Below are 19775 nucleotides of genomic sequence, written 5' to 3'. Positions count from 1 at the left end.
AAATGGTAATTAACATAACTAAAAAGTTCAAAATATCTTCTACAAAATATTTTTACGCTCTTTTCAATTGCGGTATTACCTTTTTCAAATATTAATATATACAGAGGGAAAAAATTGAAAAAAAATAGTTTTACATAAACAACCAGTAAAATCACAACTTCTGGTAAACCGATTCTTCTGGTTCACCACATCCATCTTTTAAATCCTAAAAAGAAGCTATATACTAAATTTGGTTGAAATCGGACTTTTCGTTCAAAAGTTATGGTACTATTAATCACATATGCTTTTGTAAAAAGCAAAATCTGAGATGGCCTCATATCTAAATTTGAACCTTTATATGTGTAGTATATGTGGTCCCAATTATATGCTTGTATCATTAAATGTGCAATTGTTTCACATATCGGCCGCACTAATACATTTTATTCGGTATAAATTCGGTATTTTTCCGAAACCCTTGTTGTTCTTCACTAATTGTGTATATGTGTATTCTTCATTTATTTTATTGGCAAGTATTTTTGTTAAAAGTTTAAGAGTTGTGCTCAGCAAGGTGATGGTACGGTAGTTGCTAGGGTCTTTGCTGTTTCCTCTCTTGTGTATTGGTATTGTTATACTCGTCCTCCACTGCTCTGGTACACGCTGGGTACATATTATTTCTATGTTTTGGATTAACGTTTCTCCTCCGTCTTTTAGGAGTTTATTTGGTATCCCATCGGGTCCTGAGGCTTTTCTGTTTTTTAATTTACGTATGTTATTCCTCATTTCTTCTTTTGAGGTTTCTAGTTCTTTGTCTATGTTGGATTCAATTTCATTTCCTGTTTATTCCTCTTCTTCGGGTGTTATAGTATCTTCCTTCTACAGTTCTTCTATATAGGCGGTCCATTGTTCTGCTTCTATTTTATTTAAACTTTTATATTCGTTAATGGGGTTTTTCCTACTTTTTAGTATTTTCTAAACTTTTCTTTGCGCCCCATACAAATCGTGTTCCATTTCTTTGGTAAAGCGTGTCCAATATTCTCTTCTTATATTTCTTATCTTAGAATTGATGTAATTTCTTGTATCTCTGTATTTATTATTGGTAATTGTTTGGTGTTTTGTTGCTGCAGTATTGTAGGTATTCTTTCCTCTTCTCGTGTGCTATATCTCTTATTTCAGTATTGAACCAGGGCTTTGATATTTTTGTTGCATTCAGGTTAATTTTTCTGACTCCTATGCTTTCTTTTGCGGCTTGTAATATTTTATATTCTATTTCTGCCCGCGTCTCATTTATTTCTTCACCTGTTGTTACTGGTTTTATCTAAAACTTTTGTTCTGAACGTCTTTTCTACAGCCATTTTGTGTTTTGGTCTTCTAGAAACTCAAACTAGATGTTTAGTTTTTCGAACTACTTGGGTGGTTATTTCTTGTTTTGTGGTATTTTGTATAATTCTTAAATATATTATATTGTAAACTTACTTAACCGCCAAGTAATATTGTGTTCTTTTTTATTTTAGTGTTACAGATATAGAATCCGGTGCCATAAACGCTACAATTGCAAGAAGTGAAATTAGCCACAACCAAATATTCAACATCTATCCATCAGGCATAACCATCCACAGCTGGAACTTCGTCAGCATGGACAAGAACATAATCAAGAATCTTCACCGAAATTTTTTGACAGCGTCTCACGGAAACGAAAACGAAAAACTGTCATTCAAAGGAAACGACGTTTATGCCGTAGAAGAAGGAGCACTGTCTTTTTTATCCAATATAGATTCTTCCATCTTAACATTCGACGACAATTTTTTCAACCAGTCATGTGATTGCTCTATAGATCACTGGATTGAAAAAGTTGCCTCAATTAATCAAATACCTTTGATTAAAGATACGAGTTTTTGTACAGTCAACGAGCTCTTATCAAAATGTTTTTCTTTGCCTATAGGTACAATCAATATTCAAAATTTCACTGAAAAAGCTTGTAAAAATTTAACAATTTGTGAACCTTACGAAGGTAAAACTAGAGTAGTAGATACAACCAGCAAAATTTTTCTAGAAGAAGACGATTCAACCAAACAGAATTGGTTAATATTCATGTTAACAATTATAGGACTATTTGTTTTAGCAATACTTGTCACTTTTATTATTCTAATTGTTAGGGGTAGCAGATGGCTCAAAGAAAAAGGATATTTTAGAAATGTACACTATAACAATAACGATTTAAGTATAGAAGAAGAAGGTACAGTAGTAACAGTGGACGAGAATGAAAAACTAGAAATTCCAGAAGAACTAACGCTGGAATTCCTTCAAGTTTTAGCGAAAAGATTGGACGATCCGAACACTCACCAAGACGCTTCAGAAATGATCGAACGTCTCTATGAAATGTTTATAATAGATGACGGATATGAAAACAATAACCGACAAGAGGAAGAAGCGCACCTCTACGAAGAACTAGGCAACTTAAACTTACAAATTCCTCCTCCCCCTTACGAAGAAGAAAAGGAATCATCTTCTGGTGCACGAAGTATCTTAAAATTGATGGAGGAAAAGTTTACCCAGCAAGCAGAACCGAGTGTAAATGGGAAACCATCACTAGTAGGAGAGTATTCTGAACCAACGGATGCAGCTGTTCATCTTTATTCCGAACTGAAGAACAAAACTGATAAATCCGACAATAGTAAAAGTAGTACAGACTGTTTAAAGCCAAGTGAGACGTTGAATAATGTAAAGAATGATTGGTTGTCCCTACCCGGACCATCGACTAAGTTGTAAAGTTTATTTTATGTGTGTGTGGTTGTTGATGTGATAAACCTACACCATACACTACAATATTCTCTGCGGTTATGGTGTTTGGTTTGTAACATCTGAATCGTAGGCGCTCTTTGGTTTTCCTCGCATATGAAATAAATTTTATTGCGTTGTGTTCGTCATTAATACTACTTTTATATTATAATTGTTCTAAAGCTCATAAAAGAATCTGATTTTATGTGGTATTTCTCTTCTTTAAGTACTACATTTATCGAACATTTCACATCAATTATATAAACGTCAAATTAACGTAATATTTTGCAAAAACCCTATTTTAGATCCCATGATACTGGGGCCACACTAACGTTAACGTTTAACTTTCATTATCGTATTAACTTATACACCAAAAATGATGGATTAAACTGTGGATTGGATGGATTAAAATAATTTCAAGATGGAAGTCGAAGCTACTATGCTGTTATATTTTATGAGTGCTAATTGTCTTATGAGTCAAAAGAAGATGGTGGATGATAAAAATGCACAGAAAACGATTTTTTTATATTTATTTGAATGAGTCGTAGAGTATCCCATAAGAGTGTCTTTTTCTTTTTTAAATCTTCTACCGCCGCTGGAAAAGATAATGACTGCACAATTCGACGCCAAACGTCACCATGAAAAGCACGATTTTTGTGTGATTTTTGTCGGGGATCCCATAAACAAGGTTCTGTTTCAAACACTTAAAAATTCGATTATTTTTTCATTACACCACTCCATTTTCGTCGAATAGTATGTATTTCACAAAACAAATTACACTGCTGCACTGCAAGCTAGAACTTGTTGTGTAAGCAGCGCTAGTGTAGCCAAAACAACGGAGTAACTCCTTTGATGTGTCGAAAGAAACCGACACTCGAGCTATCGCCTAACGTTTAACGTGATTAATAAGGACAATAACAAATTAGCGCGCTAAGTCGTGGCTACACCTCTCTAGTATTTAATGTCAATAATGCGATAATTAACGCCATTAGATGTTAGTGTGACCACAGCATTATAGACGCCGTTTGAAGCACCACATTTATGTATATGACCACAGAAACTTACAACTATTGCCATGTCTCAAAATGTATGCAGCTTTTTTGCTCTATATTTTAAAAATGTGTGCCATATTTTATTGAAAATTAACTGTATATTGTTTCAAAATATTTTTAAAGTCATCATTCTGAAACTTAAAATTGGAAAATACTAACGAGAACATAATTAGCATCCTTTGCAATACTCGAGATCCATTATTTTTAGGACAGAATATTATGTATATCGATTTCGTTTTTGATATTTTAAGGAATATGAAAATTTAGCAAAAATAATCCCAGTATTAAGTATTTTTTAGCCCGTTTAAAATACGTTGTCTCGTTTGGTTAATAATGCTGTTTCGAGTTTCTTAGAGCAGATTTTGCACTGGTCACTGAATGGGTGGTCAATCATTAGATGGTCATCATAAGGTGGTCAGATGCTTTTAAGCCATTTATTAGTGTTAAAATGACTAGCTTAACTTCAGAAAAGGCTTACTTATACAGTATGTCCCTGTAAGTTGTATCCATATGGAAAACTTTGTTATTATTAATTTTACGAAAAAAAGTTATTCTTTATAAAAATCTCTGCATGGTCCAAAACTTAAGATTTAATCATAAAATATCACATTTTTTGAATATTATACGAGGTATATCAAAAAGTTTGAATTTCACTCAAGAGTAAATTAGCTTTATTTTTCGTAATATTGGAAATTGCTATTATGAAAAGTTGTTTGGAATTAAAAACTATATTCTAATATGCAATTACATCCTTCTAACTGAAAAAGTTTTTTTTTTTGAGAAATTATGGATAACTATCATTATTTTTTCAGTTGTTTCAATTCTGATAACTCTTTTATTATTAATTTTACGAAAAAAAGTGATTCTTAATAAAAAGTTCTGGATAGTCTAAAACTTAAAATACAACCATCTTATATTAAATTTTATCAATTTTATACGAGGTATGTCAAAAAAGATAAATTTAGATCAAAAGTAAAGTACCTTTATAGTTCAGAATATTTCAATTAGAAGGATGTAATTACATACTGAAACATAGTTTTTAATTCTAAATAACTTTTCATAATAACAATTTTCGATATTGTGAAAAATAAGCGTATTTTACTCTTGAGCGAAAATCATATTTTTTCACATACCTCGTATAAAATTGATAAAATTTGACAAAAGATGGTTGTATTTTAGGTTTTAGACCATGCAGAACTTTTTATTAAGAATCACTTTTTTTCGTAAAATTAATAATAAAAGAGTTATCTGAATTAAAATGACTGAAAATAATGATAGTTATCCATATTTTTCAAAAAAAAAAAAAAAAATTCAATTAGAAGGATGTAATTGTATACTAGAATACAGTTTTTAATTCCAAACAACTTTTCATAATAGCAATTTTCAATATTGTGAAAAATAAAGCTACTTTACTCTTGAGTGAAATTCAAACTTTTTGACATACCTCGTATAATATTCAAAAAATTTGATATTTGATGGTTAAATCTTAGGTTTTGGACCATGCAGAGCTTTTTATAAAGAATAACTTTTTTTCGTAAAATTAATAATAAAAAAGTTTTCCATATGGATACAACTTACAGGGACATACTGTATATTTCTGTATGTCACATACAGTTCTTCTGTATTTATTTTTATTTTGATATAGGTACGTTTGAAATTTGATTATACTTATTGGTATGTTCGTTTTATAAAGTAAAAGAATCACATTCCTTAGTTTCATTTTCTCGAACATTTTTCTTGTTCTTAAAGACGCTCGTTTATTTCATTAGACCAATAAACGACCGTTTTGGAGTGTAATTTTCAGGGGCAACTCCGAATTGCATGAAAATTTGGATTTACGTTCTACTTACACTCCACTTCAAAATTGAATTTGTGCCATTGATTGCTTTTACTCGGGGGGTGACAGTCTGGGGTGAAAAAACATAGGTTCAAGATAAGCCCGGAGTTTTTTAAGTAAGTCAATACTTTTCGAGTTATTTGCGATTTAAAATGTTTATTTTTCGACAAAAAAACTACGTTTTCAGGCGGTTTTTATTTTACTGTAATATATTTTATCGAAAAAAATATTATTAGTAAAAGCGTAGCTTATAAAAAAAAACGAAAAAATGGTATATTAGTAAAGTCTATAAACCGAGTAAAAGCAAAGTTGTAGCTCATGAAAAATACGTTCTGATTCTAGTGTAGGAAACAGAGGTTGAACGTCGCAAAATGGACACAAGTCCTCTTTTATTTTTTTTTCTGATCTAAAAAATTTTGCCCCGGAACCCCCCTTTTCATCCATTTAAAGGGGGTAATTTGTGGTTTTTGCGAAACGTAGCCCTTCCTGTACGTTTTGCAAAAAATTTGCTTAATAGTAAAATGAAGAGGACTATATTTTCTACTATTTATTTCACGACAGCATATGTCTATCACCCACTGTTTAGCGGGGGTGGCGCCCCAAACTTGACAAAATTTTAAAAAAGATGTTTTAAAAAAAATTATTTTTCCCCAACTGTAATGAAAATTAAGAAGAAACCCTGTGGAGATCAATCACTAATAAGTGGCTGATTTTTTGGTATAGGTTTTATTTAAGGACAATTGCCCATTTTTTAATTACAGGGTGTTACATTTTAAAAAACCCCTTTTTGGCACCGCCTATGCTAGAGTAAAAAAACTTTCAGCGATTACCCATATACTAGTGTTATTTACAAATTTCTATAATGCACCCCCATTTTTTTCCGGAACCACCCCAAAAAAGGAGAATTAATAAAAAAGTGATTTTCTTGGAATCCTTCACAAACCATGCCCTTTATTAAAATGCTTCATATATTATTTTGTGCACGTTCTTATTACCCATGCATGGACACAAAAAGCGATTTCTTAATGCAACCACTGTAGCCAAAAAACAAAATAAATAAAGTGGGGTTGAAAAAAATTTTTTTTTGCTTTTTGACCCATATGGACATATGATCCATCAATAGGGTTTTTTATAAATATATATCATTATTGCAACATCCCTGCAGAAACTACCCCATCCTTGAAAATATACTGCAGAAACTACCCCTATCCCTTGGAGAGCATGTTTTGACGATTTTCTCATTACCTATGCATTTTTTTAAAACAAACCTTATAGAGAAGTAAAGACCACTATTTTCTCTATAAATAAGGTCCTATGCATTCTTTTGGTATAAGCAACCGTTACGACACAGTGGCGCCGTAAACCTCAGAAATGCTTTGGCGGGCTCCAGTTTTTGTTTTTTTTATTAAACTATTCATTTTATGAATAACGTACTTATGGAAAATAAAAGAACACACTGTCTGCTACCGGTGTCGGAAAGTTGGTCGAGAACACTTCGTCGACGGAAAATTAGTCGACAACATTTGGTCGACAAACAGTTGGTCGAATGCACAATTCATCGAATGTACAATTCGTCGACGAACATTTGATCGAATGGATTTTTCGTCGACAAAGACCCAATGCCTCGATTCCCAATTTATTTACCTGAGCATCTCGCATATTCTTCTTGTCCACAAGTGCCCCCTCAAATTTGACTTGGACGGAAATGCTCCGTTCGCAAGTGCGCCGACACCAAAAATAAGAACGGTACAACATCACTAATTAAAATATCGGTTTATATTAATTTATATTTAGAAAAAAAATTAACAAAACAAAAAAAAATAAATTCAGATATGTATAATACAATAACAAAATAAAAACCAATAATCCGTCATTTGTCACCATTAATAACTTTATCCTAAAGATAAATAACAGTTTGTCGACGAAAAATCCATTCGATCAAATATTCGTCGACGAATTGTACATTCGATGAATTGTGCATTCGACCAACTGTTTGTCGACCAAATGTTGTCGACTAATTTTCCGTCGACGAAGTGTTCTCGACCAACTTTCCTAGACCCGTCTGCTACACATTATGGCCTATGCATATTTTATTTTCTTTGCACCCTAAAGCCACAGTGGTGGCCCAAAATCAACTTTTGATTATTTTCTTTATTAATTCTCCTTTTTTTCAGGTGGTTCCGGCGAAAATATGGGGGTGCATTATGCAAATTTGTAAATAACACTAATACATGGATAATCGCTGAAAGTTGTTTTACTCTAGCATAGGCGGTTCAGATGGTATAAAAAGGGGGTTTTTAAAATATAACACCCTATAATTAAAAAATTTGCAATTGCCCTTAAACGAAACCTATACCAAAAAATCAACCACTTATTTGTGATTAATTGCCGCAGAGTTTCTTATTAATTTTAATTACAGTTAGGAAAAAATAATTTTTTTTAAAAACATCTTTTTTAAAAATTTGTCAACTTTGAGGGCCACCCCCGCTAAACGGTGGGTGATAGACATATGCTGTCGGGAAATAAATAGTAGGAAATATAGTCCTCTTCATTTTACTATTAAGTGAATTTTTACAAAACGTACAGGAAGTGTTACGTTTCGCAAAAACCACAAATTACCCCTTTTAAAGGGATGAAAAGGGGGGTTCCGGGGAGAAATTTTTTAAGAAAAAGTTAGTCTCATAATAAACACCCAGAAAAAAAAATAAAACCGGACTTGTGTCCATTTTGCGAGGTTCAACCTCTGTTTCCTACACTATTCGTCTAATTCCAAATCGAATATTTCAACGTGAAATCACCGAAAAATAAGCAATTTTGGGAAAAAACAGTGTTTAAAAAAAGCTTTATTTTTGTTTTTTTACAAAAGTTTCTAGCATCCAAAATAAACGAGGTACGCTAAAATAAAACCTGGCCCCTTTTCTTTTGGTAAAAAAAAATCTCGTGAAAATCTCCCTCTATTAAGCACCCTAAATAAAATTAATCGTTACCGCTTTACCATTTACTTTAAATCTATGTTTATATGATCTGTAAGTTTAACTGGTTTGAAGTGCTTATTTATAAAAAAATTTGGTTATGTAGTAAAAAAAAGTTTTTTCTAAAAATTTTGGAAAAATTTCTTGTTTTCGAAATAACTTAAAAAGTATTAGTGATACGAAAAATCTCAAAGAGTAAAAAAAATGTAGGTTTTGCTGTTATAAATATCAGTTTCATTTTGTTTTTCTGAAAGACAAAAATTGGTCCAGGTATGGCTGTTCAAAGTTTGCATACACTCGTGATTAGTGACTCCTTCAAGCTTTTTCAACTATATCCCTTTCAAAAATAAGCACTTTAAACCGGTGAAACGTGACATATCATATAAGAAATAGATAAGTAAAGTAAATTGTTTGTAAAGCGGTAACGATTCCCAGCTAAACACGGGGAGATTTTCATGATTTGTTTACCAAACTTTATTTTGAGCGTAACTCGCTCATTTTTAATGCTAGAAACTTTAATAAACAATCAGAGCAAAGCTGCTTTCTTTAACACTTTAAAAAACTTTAAATGGGTTTTTCCCGAAAAGTGCTTCATTTTTTGGTTATTTCACGATGAAATATTTGATTCGAAATTGGACGAATAAAAACGCATTTTTGATGAACTACAAATTTGCTGTTGCTGGATCTATAGACTTCACGAATACGCAACTCTTCGTTTTTTTCTAAGCTACATTTTTGCTGAAAATATTTTTTTCGATAAAATATTTACTTTTTGAGTTATTTGCGAAAAACCGTCTGAAAACGTAGTTTTTTTGTCGGAAAATAAACATTTTCAATCGCAAATAACTCGAAAAGTATTGACTTACATAAAGAACTCTATAGAACAAAAGTTGCTTATAAGTTTTCTCACCCCCGGAAAGGGGTTACTGTCACCTCCCAAGTAAAAGCAACCAACGGCACAAATTCAACTTTGAATTGGAGGGTAGGTAGAACCTAAATCAAAATTTTCATGCAATTCGGGGTTGCTCCTGAAAAGTACACGGTATCGCCGTATTTCCCGTTCATTTACTGGGCTACATACTGGGGAACACATTCAAATATCTGCATTAATTTTAGTGAAATATGACGATTTCCACAACCAATTCCGAATTATCAACTTTTCAGGGTTTGGGCATATCTCGTTTGAATATTTTTGGAATTATCTTGACAATATCTGGCTTTTCGATAGTCGTACTGTAATTTCGAAGAAACTTAGGACCCTGAAGAGATCCAATAACATTGAATCAGATTTACTTTTTGCTCTAGAATTATCAGTTAATGTTAAATAAAGCATAGAAAATCACTACTTCGTCAAATGATATATTTTTTTGGTTCACGATGTGCAAAATACTGTATTTTTTTATTATAAATTATTAGTTTTAGTCATTATCTAATTATACGAATTTTTATTGAATATATTAAAAAAGCGATTTTGTTCTAAAACAACAAAAAAATAAATGCGTGAGTGCTATTTTAAATAGAGGGGTACTTTTGTAAATACATTTTTCATCAATTAAAAATACCTCTGGCAAGATTTAACATTTTTACGAATTTAAATTCCATTTTGTGGAAAAAATGAATTTAAGACATACTAAGTTTTTTTTCGTATAACGTCCATTGAATTTCATTAATTAGAAACGTATGTGGTTTTTTAACTACGAACTATAAGTATAATACGTTTAATCAGGCCTATTCTGTAACTACAAATCTAATAGATATGAATCAAATCGAATAGAGGTCAGCAAGTCGGTTTGGAATTTATAGGAGTTGGTATTCTGTAACTCATCTCGACCTCTACTATCGGAACGTTGGGTAGAAATTGATTTTGACTAGATACGCCAGTCAATAGTCAATGGGAGCAAGAATAGGATATTACCTCCGAATTCTATCCTACTGCATGGATTTTAATGAAATTGTGGGCCTAGCCTCTACTTATCTCCTTATTCAAAGTCTACCCTATGCCGATGTGTGCTTTTATCTTGGCGGTGGTTCCCACTTCTTCTTAGGGGTGGAAAATTTTTTGATTAAAATTACCACAGAATTCGCTAGTGAACCTAATTCTAAGCAAAAACTGTTCTATAATTTTTTTTTAAACTCAATACTTTTTGAGATATTCGTGGTTGAATATTAGCCATTTTCATTGAAACATAATACCTTTTCGAACGGTTTTTTGCGAATACCTTAAAAACTATGCATCTAACTAAAAAAACTATATTAAACATTTTTGTAGGTTATAAAAAAACAAAGAGACACTTGCCTTCATAAATCTTCTAGTTATAATACAAAACGAGATATGGTAGGTGAAAATAGTTTGTTTTTTGGTACATTCTCAAATTGGTGTATTCAACTTGAAATAACAGAGAAACGGTCGATTTTAGGTGTATAATGCCACTAATATCTTTTGTAGTGCTTGAAAAGACCTTTACAGTGAGGTACATTAAAGGTCCATTACTTTAAAACTAAGCGAGATATGGTGCAAACAAAATTGATAACTAATGTATTTTAAGAAAAAATGAGAAGTAATTTTAACCCCCATCTACCAAAACGTAAATGCATGGTCTTTCTTCTACAATACCTTTTATTATAGTGTTATTTTTATGTTCGGGTTTAAAATAAATGGTTTTTGAAAAAAAAAAGATCAAATTATAGAGCGCAATTTTAAATTTTCTTAAAAATCTTCCTTTCTCTCCATGTAACTTCAAAATGATAAGAGATACAGTAATGAAAAATAAAAAGAAAATTTTTATCTGAAAAAGCCCTACATTTTTGTGTCATATCTTTTTTTCGTATATCTTATCTTTTTCGAGTGACATGGAGGAAAAGGAAGATTTTTAATAAAATTTAAAAATGCACTCTATAATTTGATCTTATTTTTTTCAAAAACCATTCATTTTATTCCAGTAAAACTTTTTGAACATAGAAATAACACTATAATAAAAAGTATTGTAGAAGGAAAACGATGTATTTAAATTCTGATGGATGAGAGGTTAAATATACTTCTCATTTCTTCTTAAAATACATTAGTCATGAACTTTTTTGCAGAATATCTCGCTTAGTTTGCATGTACATAATTGACAATTATTATTGCTCATTTTAAAGGTCTTTTCAAGCACTACAAAAGTTATTAGTATCATTATACACCTAAAATCGTTTCTCTGTTATTTCAAGTTGAATACACCGATTTGAGCATGCAGCAAAAAAACAAACTCTTCTTACCTACCATATCCCTTTTTGTATTTTAACTAGAAATGGAAAGGATTTATTAAGGAACGAATCTCTTTGTTTTTTATAACCTACAGAAATATTTTATATAGTTTTTTTGGTAGATGCATTATTTTAAAGGTATTCGCAAAAATCCGTCCGAAAAGGTGTCATTTTTCAATGAAAATGGCCAATTTTCAACCACGAATAACTCAAAAAGTATTGAGTTTTCAAAAAATAATCTTAGAACAGTTTTTGCTTAAAATTAGGTTCTTTAGCCTCTTCCGTGGCTATTTTAACCAAAACATTTTTCACCCCCGAGAAGGGGTGGGAACCACCCCAAGATAAAAGCGCACATCGGCATAGGGTAGACTTTGTGTCTTGAGCTATTCCCTACTTACTGTGAAAATATCAAGTAAATCGATGTTGTAGGATGGAATTCGGAGCCAAATACCCTCATTGACTGCCCTAAGACAAGCCCTGTCCAGATCACATTTCGACATCGTAATTGGTCTTGACGCTTGCGCATTGGCATTATTATTGTTGTTTTGACGTTTATTTGTTAAATTAATTAGCGATTTTAGTCCGTGTTGGTATTTATTTAGATAATTGTATATTTAATTTTATATACCAATAATTAATTATACATCATCAATGTTAATAGAAATCATTTAACATTTTTCTTCGCACCGAACACTTATTTCACTTTGCAGTGCGGTGATGCCACCTCCTCCTGAGCGCGCCAAATATAAGTTGGCGTTTTCGATTTACACTGATTACGATGTGAGTTACGGAATGCAAATCCAAACACGAAAACGACGACGCGATAGGTATCCAACATTCCGATTTCCGGTAATTAGTATTCGACTTAGTTACTTTTATTCGATTTGTTAAAAGTTACAGAATAGGTCTGATGTATAGTAGTGTATAAGTTGGTAACATTTGAACAGCTGATCAGTGATATGCAATGAAAGTTGATGAAAAATTCTATATAATTCTTGATATTATGTATATAATCTTGTTTTTAATCAACGTAGTTTAATGAAAGCAAATATAAGCAAATTTTATCGGTTTAAATTAAGTCAGATGTTACTTAAATTTCTATGTATGTATTTTTTCCTAGATTTAACCTAAATTGCATCTAAAATATCGCAAGGATAATCTTGCCTTACTGTGATAATGTTGTGTTAGTTGTATATTTTGTATTTTATCTTAATGTATGATTTCGACATAATTTTTTATTAAAATTATAGTTCATAGATCGTTTTATTTTTGTTAATTCCTCACTCCCACTTGGGATGTCAAAAAGAGATGAAGAAAGTACTTTGACAGCTTATTAAATGAAGAATTTGACAGACAGCCTGTAGAGTCAACGGAGACAGTAGCAGCAATGGTCACCAAAATAACAAACGAGGAAGTGGCTCAAGCGCTTAAAAAAATAAAGAAAGGAAAAGCGGTAGGACCAGATGATATTCCTGGGGAAGTATGGAGAGCATTGGGAGAGACAGGAACAAGGTGGCTAGCAGGTCTATTTAATAGAATTATGGAAGTTGGACAAATACCAGACGAATGGAGAAGCAGTATACTGATACCTGTTTACAAAAACAAGGGAGATATACAACAATGTACAAACTACAGGGCTATAAAACTGCTTAGCCACACCATGAAAATATAGGAAAGAGTAATTGATAGACGGATACGTGAAGAGATCGAAATATCCGAGAATCAATTTGGCTTTATGCAGGGTAGATCAACAACAGATGCAATTTTCATTATAAGGCAGTTGATGAAAAAATACAGGAGTAAACGCTCATATGGTATTCATTGATCTTGAGAAAGCATATGATAGAGTTCCTTGAGAGATTCTGTGGTGGGCACTCAATAAGAAAGGAGTCCCAGGTGAATATGTAAAGATTGTGAGGGATATGTATGAGGGAGTAACGACTAGTGTTGGGACAGGTGTGGGAGAGACTGATAAATTTCATGTGAAAGTAGGATTGCACCAAGGCTCTGTGCTTAGTCCGTATTTATTCTCATTAGTTTTGGACCAGATAACAGCGAAACTACAGGGTAACATTCCATGGTGCTTAATGTATGCTGATGATGTCGTGTTAGTAGGAAATAGTGAAAGAGAATTAGAACAAAAACTGGAACAGTGGAGACAAGCTCTGGAGGAAAAAGGTTTAAAACTTAGTAGGACAAAAACAGAGTATTTGGAATGTTCATTTAAAGATGGAGCTACTACAAATAAAATAGTATCTTTGGATGGTGAAATGATTGTGAAAAGCAATAGTTTTAAGTACCTAGGATCGGTATTACAGAGTAATGGAGAAATAGATGGAGATGCATGCAGTAGAATTAGGGCTGGATGGATGAAGTGGAAAGAAGCGAGTGGTGTGTTGTGTGACAGAAAAATTCCAATGAAGCTGAAGGGAAAATTCTATAAAACAGCCATAAGACCGGCTATGATGTACGGAACTGAATGTTGGGCAGTGAAAAAGAAAGAGGAACAACGAATGCATGTGGCGGAAATGAGAATGCTTAGATGGATGAGTGGAGTGACAAAGAAGGATAAAATTAGAAATGAGTATATTAGGGGAAGTCTAGGTGTGGCACCAATTGATGCCAAAATGAGAGAGCATAGGTTAAGATGGTTTGGTCATGTTCAACGGCGAGACGTTAATCACCCAATACGAAGAATAGCTGAAGTGCAGATTCCTGGAAGGAGTAGGAGAAGAAGACCAAAGAAGACCTGGGGGGAGACGATAAGGCAGGACATCTTGGTAAAGGGGATTAACATTGATATGACCCAAGATAGAATTGTGTGGAGAAATGCAATTAGGGAAGCCGACCCCGCATAGGGATAAGGCAAAGAGAATGATGATGATGATGATGAATTCCTAACTCCCACTATACAGTGATGAGCACGCTAATAAGCGGCAAAATAGCTCAAAACATGGAAACCATAATACATTGCGAAACAAAAAGAGATGAAGCTAGTGGAGGTGGAAATTATCGTTATAAACGTATTAATTAACATTACATTACATAGTTTTCCACCTTTAGACGTCTGTGACAGGAGTATTTTATAAAATTCTACTGTCACAGTGACAGTTATCACACTCCTCTGATACGTCTAAAGGTGAGAAACTATGTAATTTAATGATATTTTAGACGTTTATAACGATAATTTCCACCTCCACTAGTTTCATCTCTTTTTGTTTTCGCAATGTATTATGTTTTCCATCTTTTGAGCTATTTTGCCGGTTATTAGCGCGCTCATCATATGTATACAGAAGATACATCTGTCAAATTAGCTGTCATTGATTCAGCCTTTTGCCAAATCACAATGGATAGACAATGGCGTAAAAAACACGTGCAAGAAGACGTGAACTCACGTACTGAGAGAACTAGTCACCGTGAAGTAAATAAATTTGAGTCCACTGATTCAGTAAACAATCATGCTTCAATATGCTGTAAACGACCATAGACAAAGACGAGTGTTTGCTGAATGTACTATGGTGCAGTTGGAAATTGGCTCTGACATTAATTTGTTCTCAGTCTTTCCTTTATAGTACGGGAGCAAAGTATGCTAAATGTGCAGTCACTCGAGCGTTATGGGGACCTATTGGGTTGTGAAGAGTAGGTCCTGAAACCAAAAAAAGTTAAGTAAAGTTTTCCATTTTAGTAGGCGCTTCCCATTTTTTAATTTAATTTTCCATTTCCAACAATCGTTTTTTCCGATAAGGTAGGAAAAAGGTAAGGAAATAAGGTAAGGAAACCAAAACTGTAATAAAAAAATGGGGGCTCCTATTTAAGATTTTAAAGTAACCCCCCCCCCCTGCATGGGGGTCGTGTTTGGTATCATTCGATAGATTTTTCAAAAATATTGAATAAGTGTATTTTACGGTTTTTCGATCTGATGTTCATTTCGCGAAATATCGCGGGATTCGTATTTAAAATATTGAATATACCGCCCACCCCTCTCCGTGGGAAGTCGTGTTTGGTATCATTCGATAGATTTTTAAAAAATATTGAGCACATATTATTTAGTTTTTCGATCTGTCATTTATTTCGCGAAATATTCGCTTTTTTCTTGTGAAGCTTTGGGACTCACCCATTTCCTTACGCCCGGCTCAAATCGTCAGATTTTTGAAATATACACTCTTTTGCATGTACTTAACTTACCTTATCTTAATCTGACAATTTCGAGTTTTTTTAAGGATAGATTTTTTTTCGGGCTCCCCTTAACGAACTCCCCTGTGTTAAGAGCCAATATATGGTAGAGGTACATCTGCAGGGTTTCTCCCCATATGCTAATCTGACGCGCTCGAGTAATTGCAAAAATCCCCGCTTGGGCTCCCCTACTATTATGTTTAGCTAATGTTCAGTTTAAATTCATTTGTTCTTCGGGCCACCCATGGTATTCTCAGCATTTGTCTCCAGTACTCAGCTTGGTCTCTACCAAAGCAACATACCGCAACTTACTGGGCCAACAACATAAAAGTTGGCTGTTGTAGTATGTTAAACTGTGTTACACTATGTTTATGTCAAAGTTGGAGTATGTTGCTGTTTCCATTTTTGGCGGTAAAGATAAAAGGAAATCTTGCAAGTGCAACAAATGTTAACATCAGTGTGGACGGCTTGTAGTAAGTCGTAGTCGCTAGTTGTTCCAACTGTTTGTTTTGTTTTCTGAATTTGGTTATTAAAAAGGTATTTAAATGGACTGTAGAAGCCTGCATTAATTTAATAGACAATTATAAACAACATACATCTTTTTGGAATGCAAATAACAAAAATTATAAATGCAGAGAAGCTAAACATGATGCCTGGTCCAAGTAGCAGTATAAACTGTGAAAATATAGAAGAGGCAGAAGAAAAATATGAAATTTGCAAGGCCAGTTCTAGAGAGAGACAGGTCTACGAAGACATCCGGAGCAGGCGCCTTTTTTAAACAACTGTTGCTTCAGTGGATACATGATGATGTATATAGTCACAAATACGTGCAACAAACTCGAACATTGGTACAACAAAGTTGCATGGGTGAAGACACTTTGTTACAAAAATATTAAACTATTCGATCAACATTCTAAAACACAAAAGTTGAAGTATGTTACTTTGGTGGAGACGCACCTGTACATACAATCGATCAAATTCAGCCTAACTTATCTGTGTTATTGGTGCACCGGTGTTGAAAGGATTAGCCTACATTATTCGTTTCCAGGGGACGTCCGATCTGCGTGGGTGGAGGCTCCTTTCATGTCCCCCTGAGCGACCTCCACAGAAGAAGATTTAAGGGGGAAAGGCAGTTTTTGTTTTTAAGAAAAGAGAGTAGATACGTGACCGTTGTCCTTTCTGCTTTCGTCTATATTCGTCGTCTCCGTGATTATAAATTGTAAAAGCCAGAGATTCAGGATGCAACCAGAAAGCAGTTTCTTTTGACGAAAAGTCTTGGATTCAAAATATTGAAACATATAATATTTTATTACAGTAAACTTTGTATCTAAGACTTTTCGTCTTCCTTGTTTTACGAAAGATGTCCCTGTTTTGCGTCTCCATAAGGTGAAATTATTACATCGCGGTAATTTCCCTTAAAAGGCAGGCTTGTTGATGTTTGATTCAGAATTGTGACTGCATAGCTCCACCGATGACGCCTGATAAGCAGAAATAGCTATCTGGAGATGGTGGTCCAACTCTGAATCAAATAAAAACAAACACTGCCTTTCCCCCTTGTTCATCTTTACTCAGATTTTTGAGTACTTGAAACTGTCTTTCGGTCCTTTTCCTAGATGAAAATAAAGTAGATACGTGACCGTTGTCATTTCTGCTTTCTTCTAGATTCGTCGTCTCCGTGATTATAAATTGTAAAAGCCGGAGATTCAGGATGCAACCAGAAAGCAGTTTTGTAACATTTTTTTATATACTAGGATTAGTAATTTACCCGTTAGATTAAATTTTAAACCCACTAGTACTCATTACGGGTACGCCTATGGCCGTTTCCGTAAATAGCTAAAATTGGCTATCATAACGGTACTGGCACAAATCGTTGTCGGTATGACCAGCGCAAATAACTGGAATCTATTATTATAACCGGGACCATTTTTTATTGCATTTTGGCCGATACACAATGTTTTGGAAATAGACGCAAAGCATCTTATTTATGGTGTTATTGTTATCTGTTAGTATGAGAACAGTAAGTTTCCGTTAAGAAACCTCTCCAATGAGTTTACTACCTACATTCCCTTAGGTATGACATTTTATACAAAGCGGCATGGTATTGCGATGTTTTATTGGACTTTCCGTTCTGTAAGATTTCAAAGGAATCACTGTCCCTTTCGAAAACCTCCGTTAGGTTCGTTGCTTTCTCTTGCGGTCTGTTTGAAGCGCGACCCTGTTTCAAGGATCTATTTTTTTTAACACTTTACAACTCAAATACCGTGACTTTATTTAAAAACGCAAATAGGTCGGTTCCTTTTGAGAAATGCAATTTTTTTTGAGAGGGGATATACTCCCACTTTTTTTTAAGGAAGAAGCATCGCAAAAAGATTGCGAAAAAGGAGTTAGCGGCTGAATGGCTAGAAGTACAGACGTGTGTCTCTAGAGTACCGTATATCTTTCTTACCATCTACCTTACCTACAACATATCTTATATGAGTGATATTCACTTTCGTATCGTATCTGTAGTTGGATCTAACATCCGATTAGATTCAATTACCAAATAACTTCAGTGTTTGCTTACTAAGTAAAGTAAATAATATAGAGTCAGTGCATATTAAGAGGCAGAGTATCTGTAAGTGTCTTAATAATCCTACCTAAAACTATTTCCAAAAATAGAGCAATCTAAGGGCTATCTACCTCAACATATCTTCATCTGTGGTTAAGGCTAACCTTCGATGAATCTCATCCGCGATTTCCTCAATAGTTTTTTGTTCATTAGTAAACTTTTCATTATCGAAACCAAGTACATTCACTAATTCATTAATAGCTGTGCGATTGGCTTTTTGTTAATAAAACCAAGTGCGGGTTGATTTTTGATTTTTGAACAGTAACCGTTTGTTAGCTTTGTATGTTTTGCATTTTATTTTTATTATATCTTTGTACTTTATATCTTCTATTCAATCATTAAATTTACCATATCAGTTATCTCGAGATAAGCCCTAAAACAGTAAAGAGAGACTTTTCACGATCGATGCTTGATTTGTTTTTTTATTCATAACCAGGCTCTCTTTACTGTGTTTTTAATTGTGCATGTTTTTGTTATAATATGTTACTTGTATTTATTCCATCATAATTTTTGTTTATTTCTAACTGTACACCACAACACATTAATTGTTGGTGCAGTTTTGATGGGTGTATATACATTGTTTTCTCGTTATTTCTTGTGTTTTTTTTTGGACTCACCCTTCTTGTGAGCCATTTGTTTAATATATTGTTTTTTATTTATTTTACTAGTTTTATTTATCTACTAATAATAAATTCCCTGATAATAAATTACCGCTAAATATTTACTAATTCACTGTCTATATCTTTTCTTGTATTTGGTCTCAGAATCTCATTATCTTTCCTTACCTACCTGTTTTCGTTTCTAAGGTTTCTTAACTTTCCCCTTGCAACCCCAAAAAAAAGTTAAGTGGCGCCCTGCATCTCTTCTCTTATCTTAGGTAATTTTACCTATCTATCTTTTTATCTGTTTCTCTCTCTTCTCTTATCTACCTTCTCTTGTCTTATCTTTACCTATTTCTTCTATTGACTCCCTTCCACGTTCCAAAAGCTAGTTTCGAACCCACGACTCGCTCTCCACCTACCATCTGGCTGCCGTCGCAGTGTCTCCATTGGTGACCTTTCTAGCACCATCCAAAAAAAGATTTCCGAGGTTACAGTTTCTTTTGACGAAAAGTCTTGGATTTAAAATATTGTTTA

At 33.4% G+C, this 19775-nt stretch overlaps 2 protein-coding genes across 7 annotated transcripts in view; one reads left to right on the top strand and one right to left on the bottom strand.

Annotated features, from left to right (window-relative positions):
* The window catches only part of LOC126889924 (uncharacterized), a 249886-nt gene extending 236772 nt beyond the window's left edge, over nucleotides 1-13114 (top strand). For all 3 annotated transcript variants that reach the window (XM_050658661.1, XM_050658662.1, XM_050658663.1), the window contains exon 5: nucleotides 1491-13114. In XM_050658661.1, coding sequence (XP_050514618.1) covers nucleotides 1491-2745 — 1255 coding nt within the window. In that variant the 3' untranslated portion in view covers nucleotides 2746-13114. The remainder of the gene's footprint in view (nucleotides 1-1490) is intronic.
* Nucleotides 1-19775, bottom strand: part of LOC126889923 (E3 ubiquitin-protein ligase MYCBP2) — a 743799-nt gene that overhangs the window by 451692 nt on the left and 272332 nt on the right. The window lies entirely within an intron of this gene.

This window comes from Diabrotica virgifera, chromosome 8, assembly GCF_917563875.1.
Source record: "Diabrotica virgifera virgifera chromosome 8, PGI_DIABVI_V3a".
Lineage (NCBI taxonomy): Eukaryota > Metazoa > Arthropoda > Insecta > Coleoptera > Chrysomelidae > Diabrotica > Diabrotica virgifera.
The sequence above is the reverse complement of the archived record's forward strand: the minus strand, read 5'-3'. Positions and strand labels throughout refer to the sequence as shown.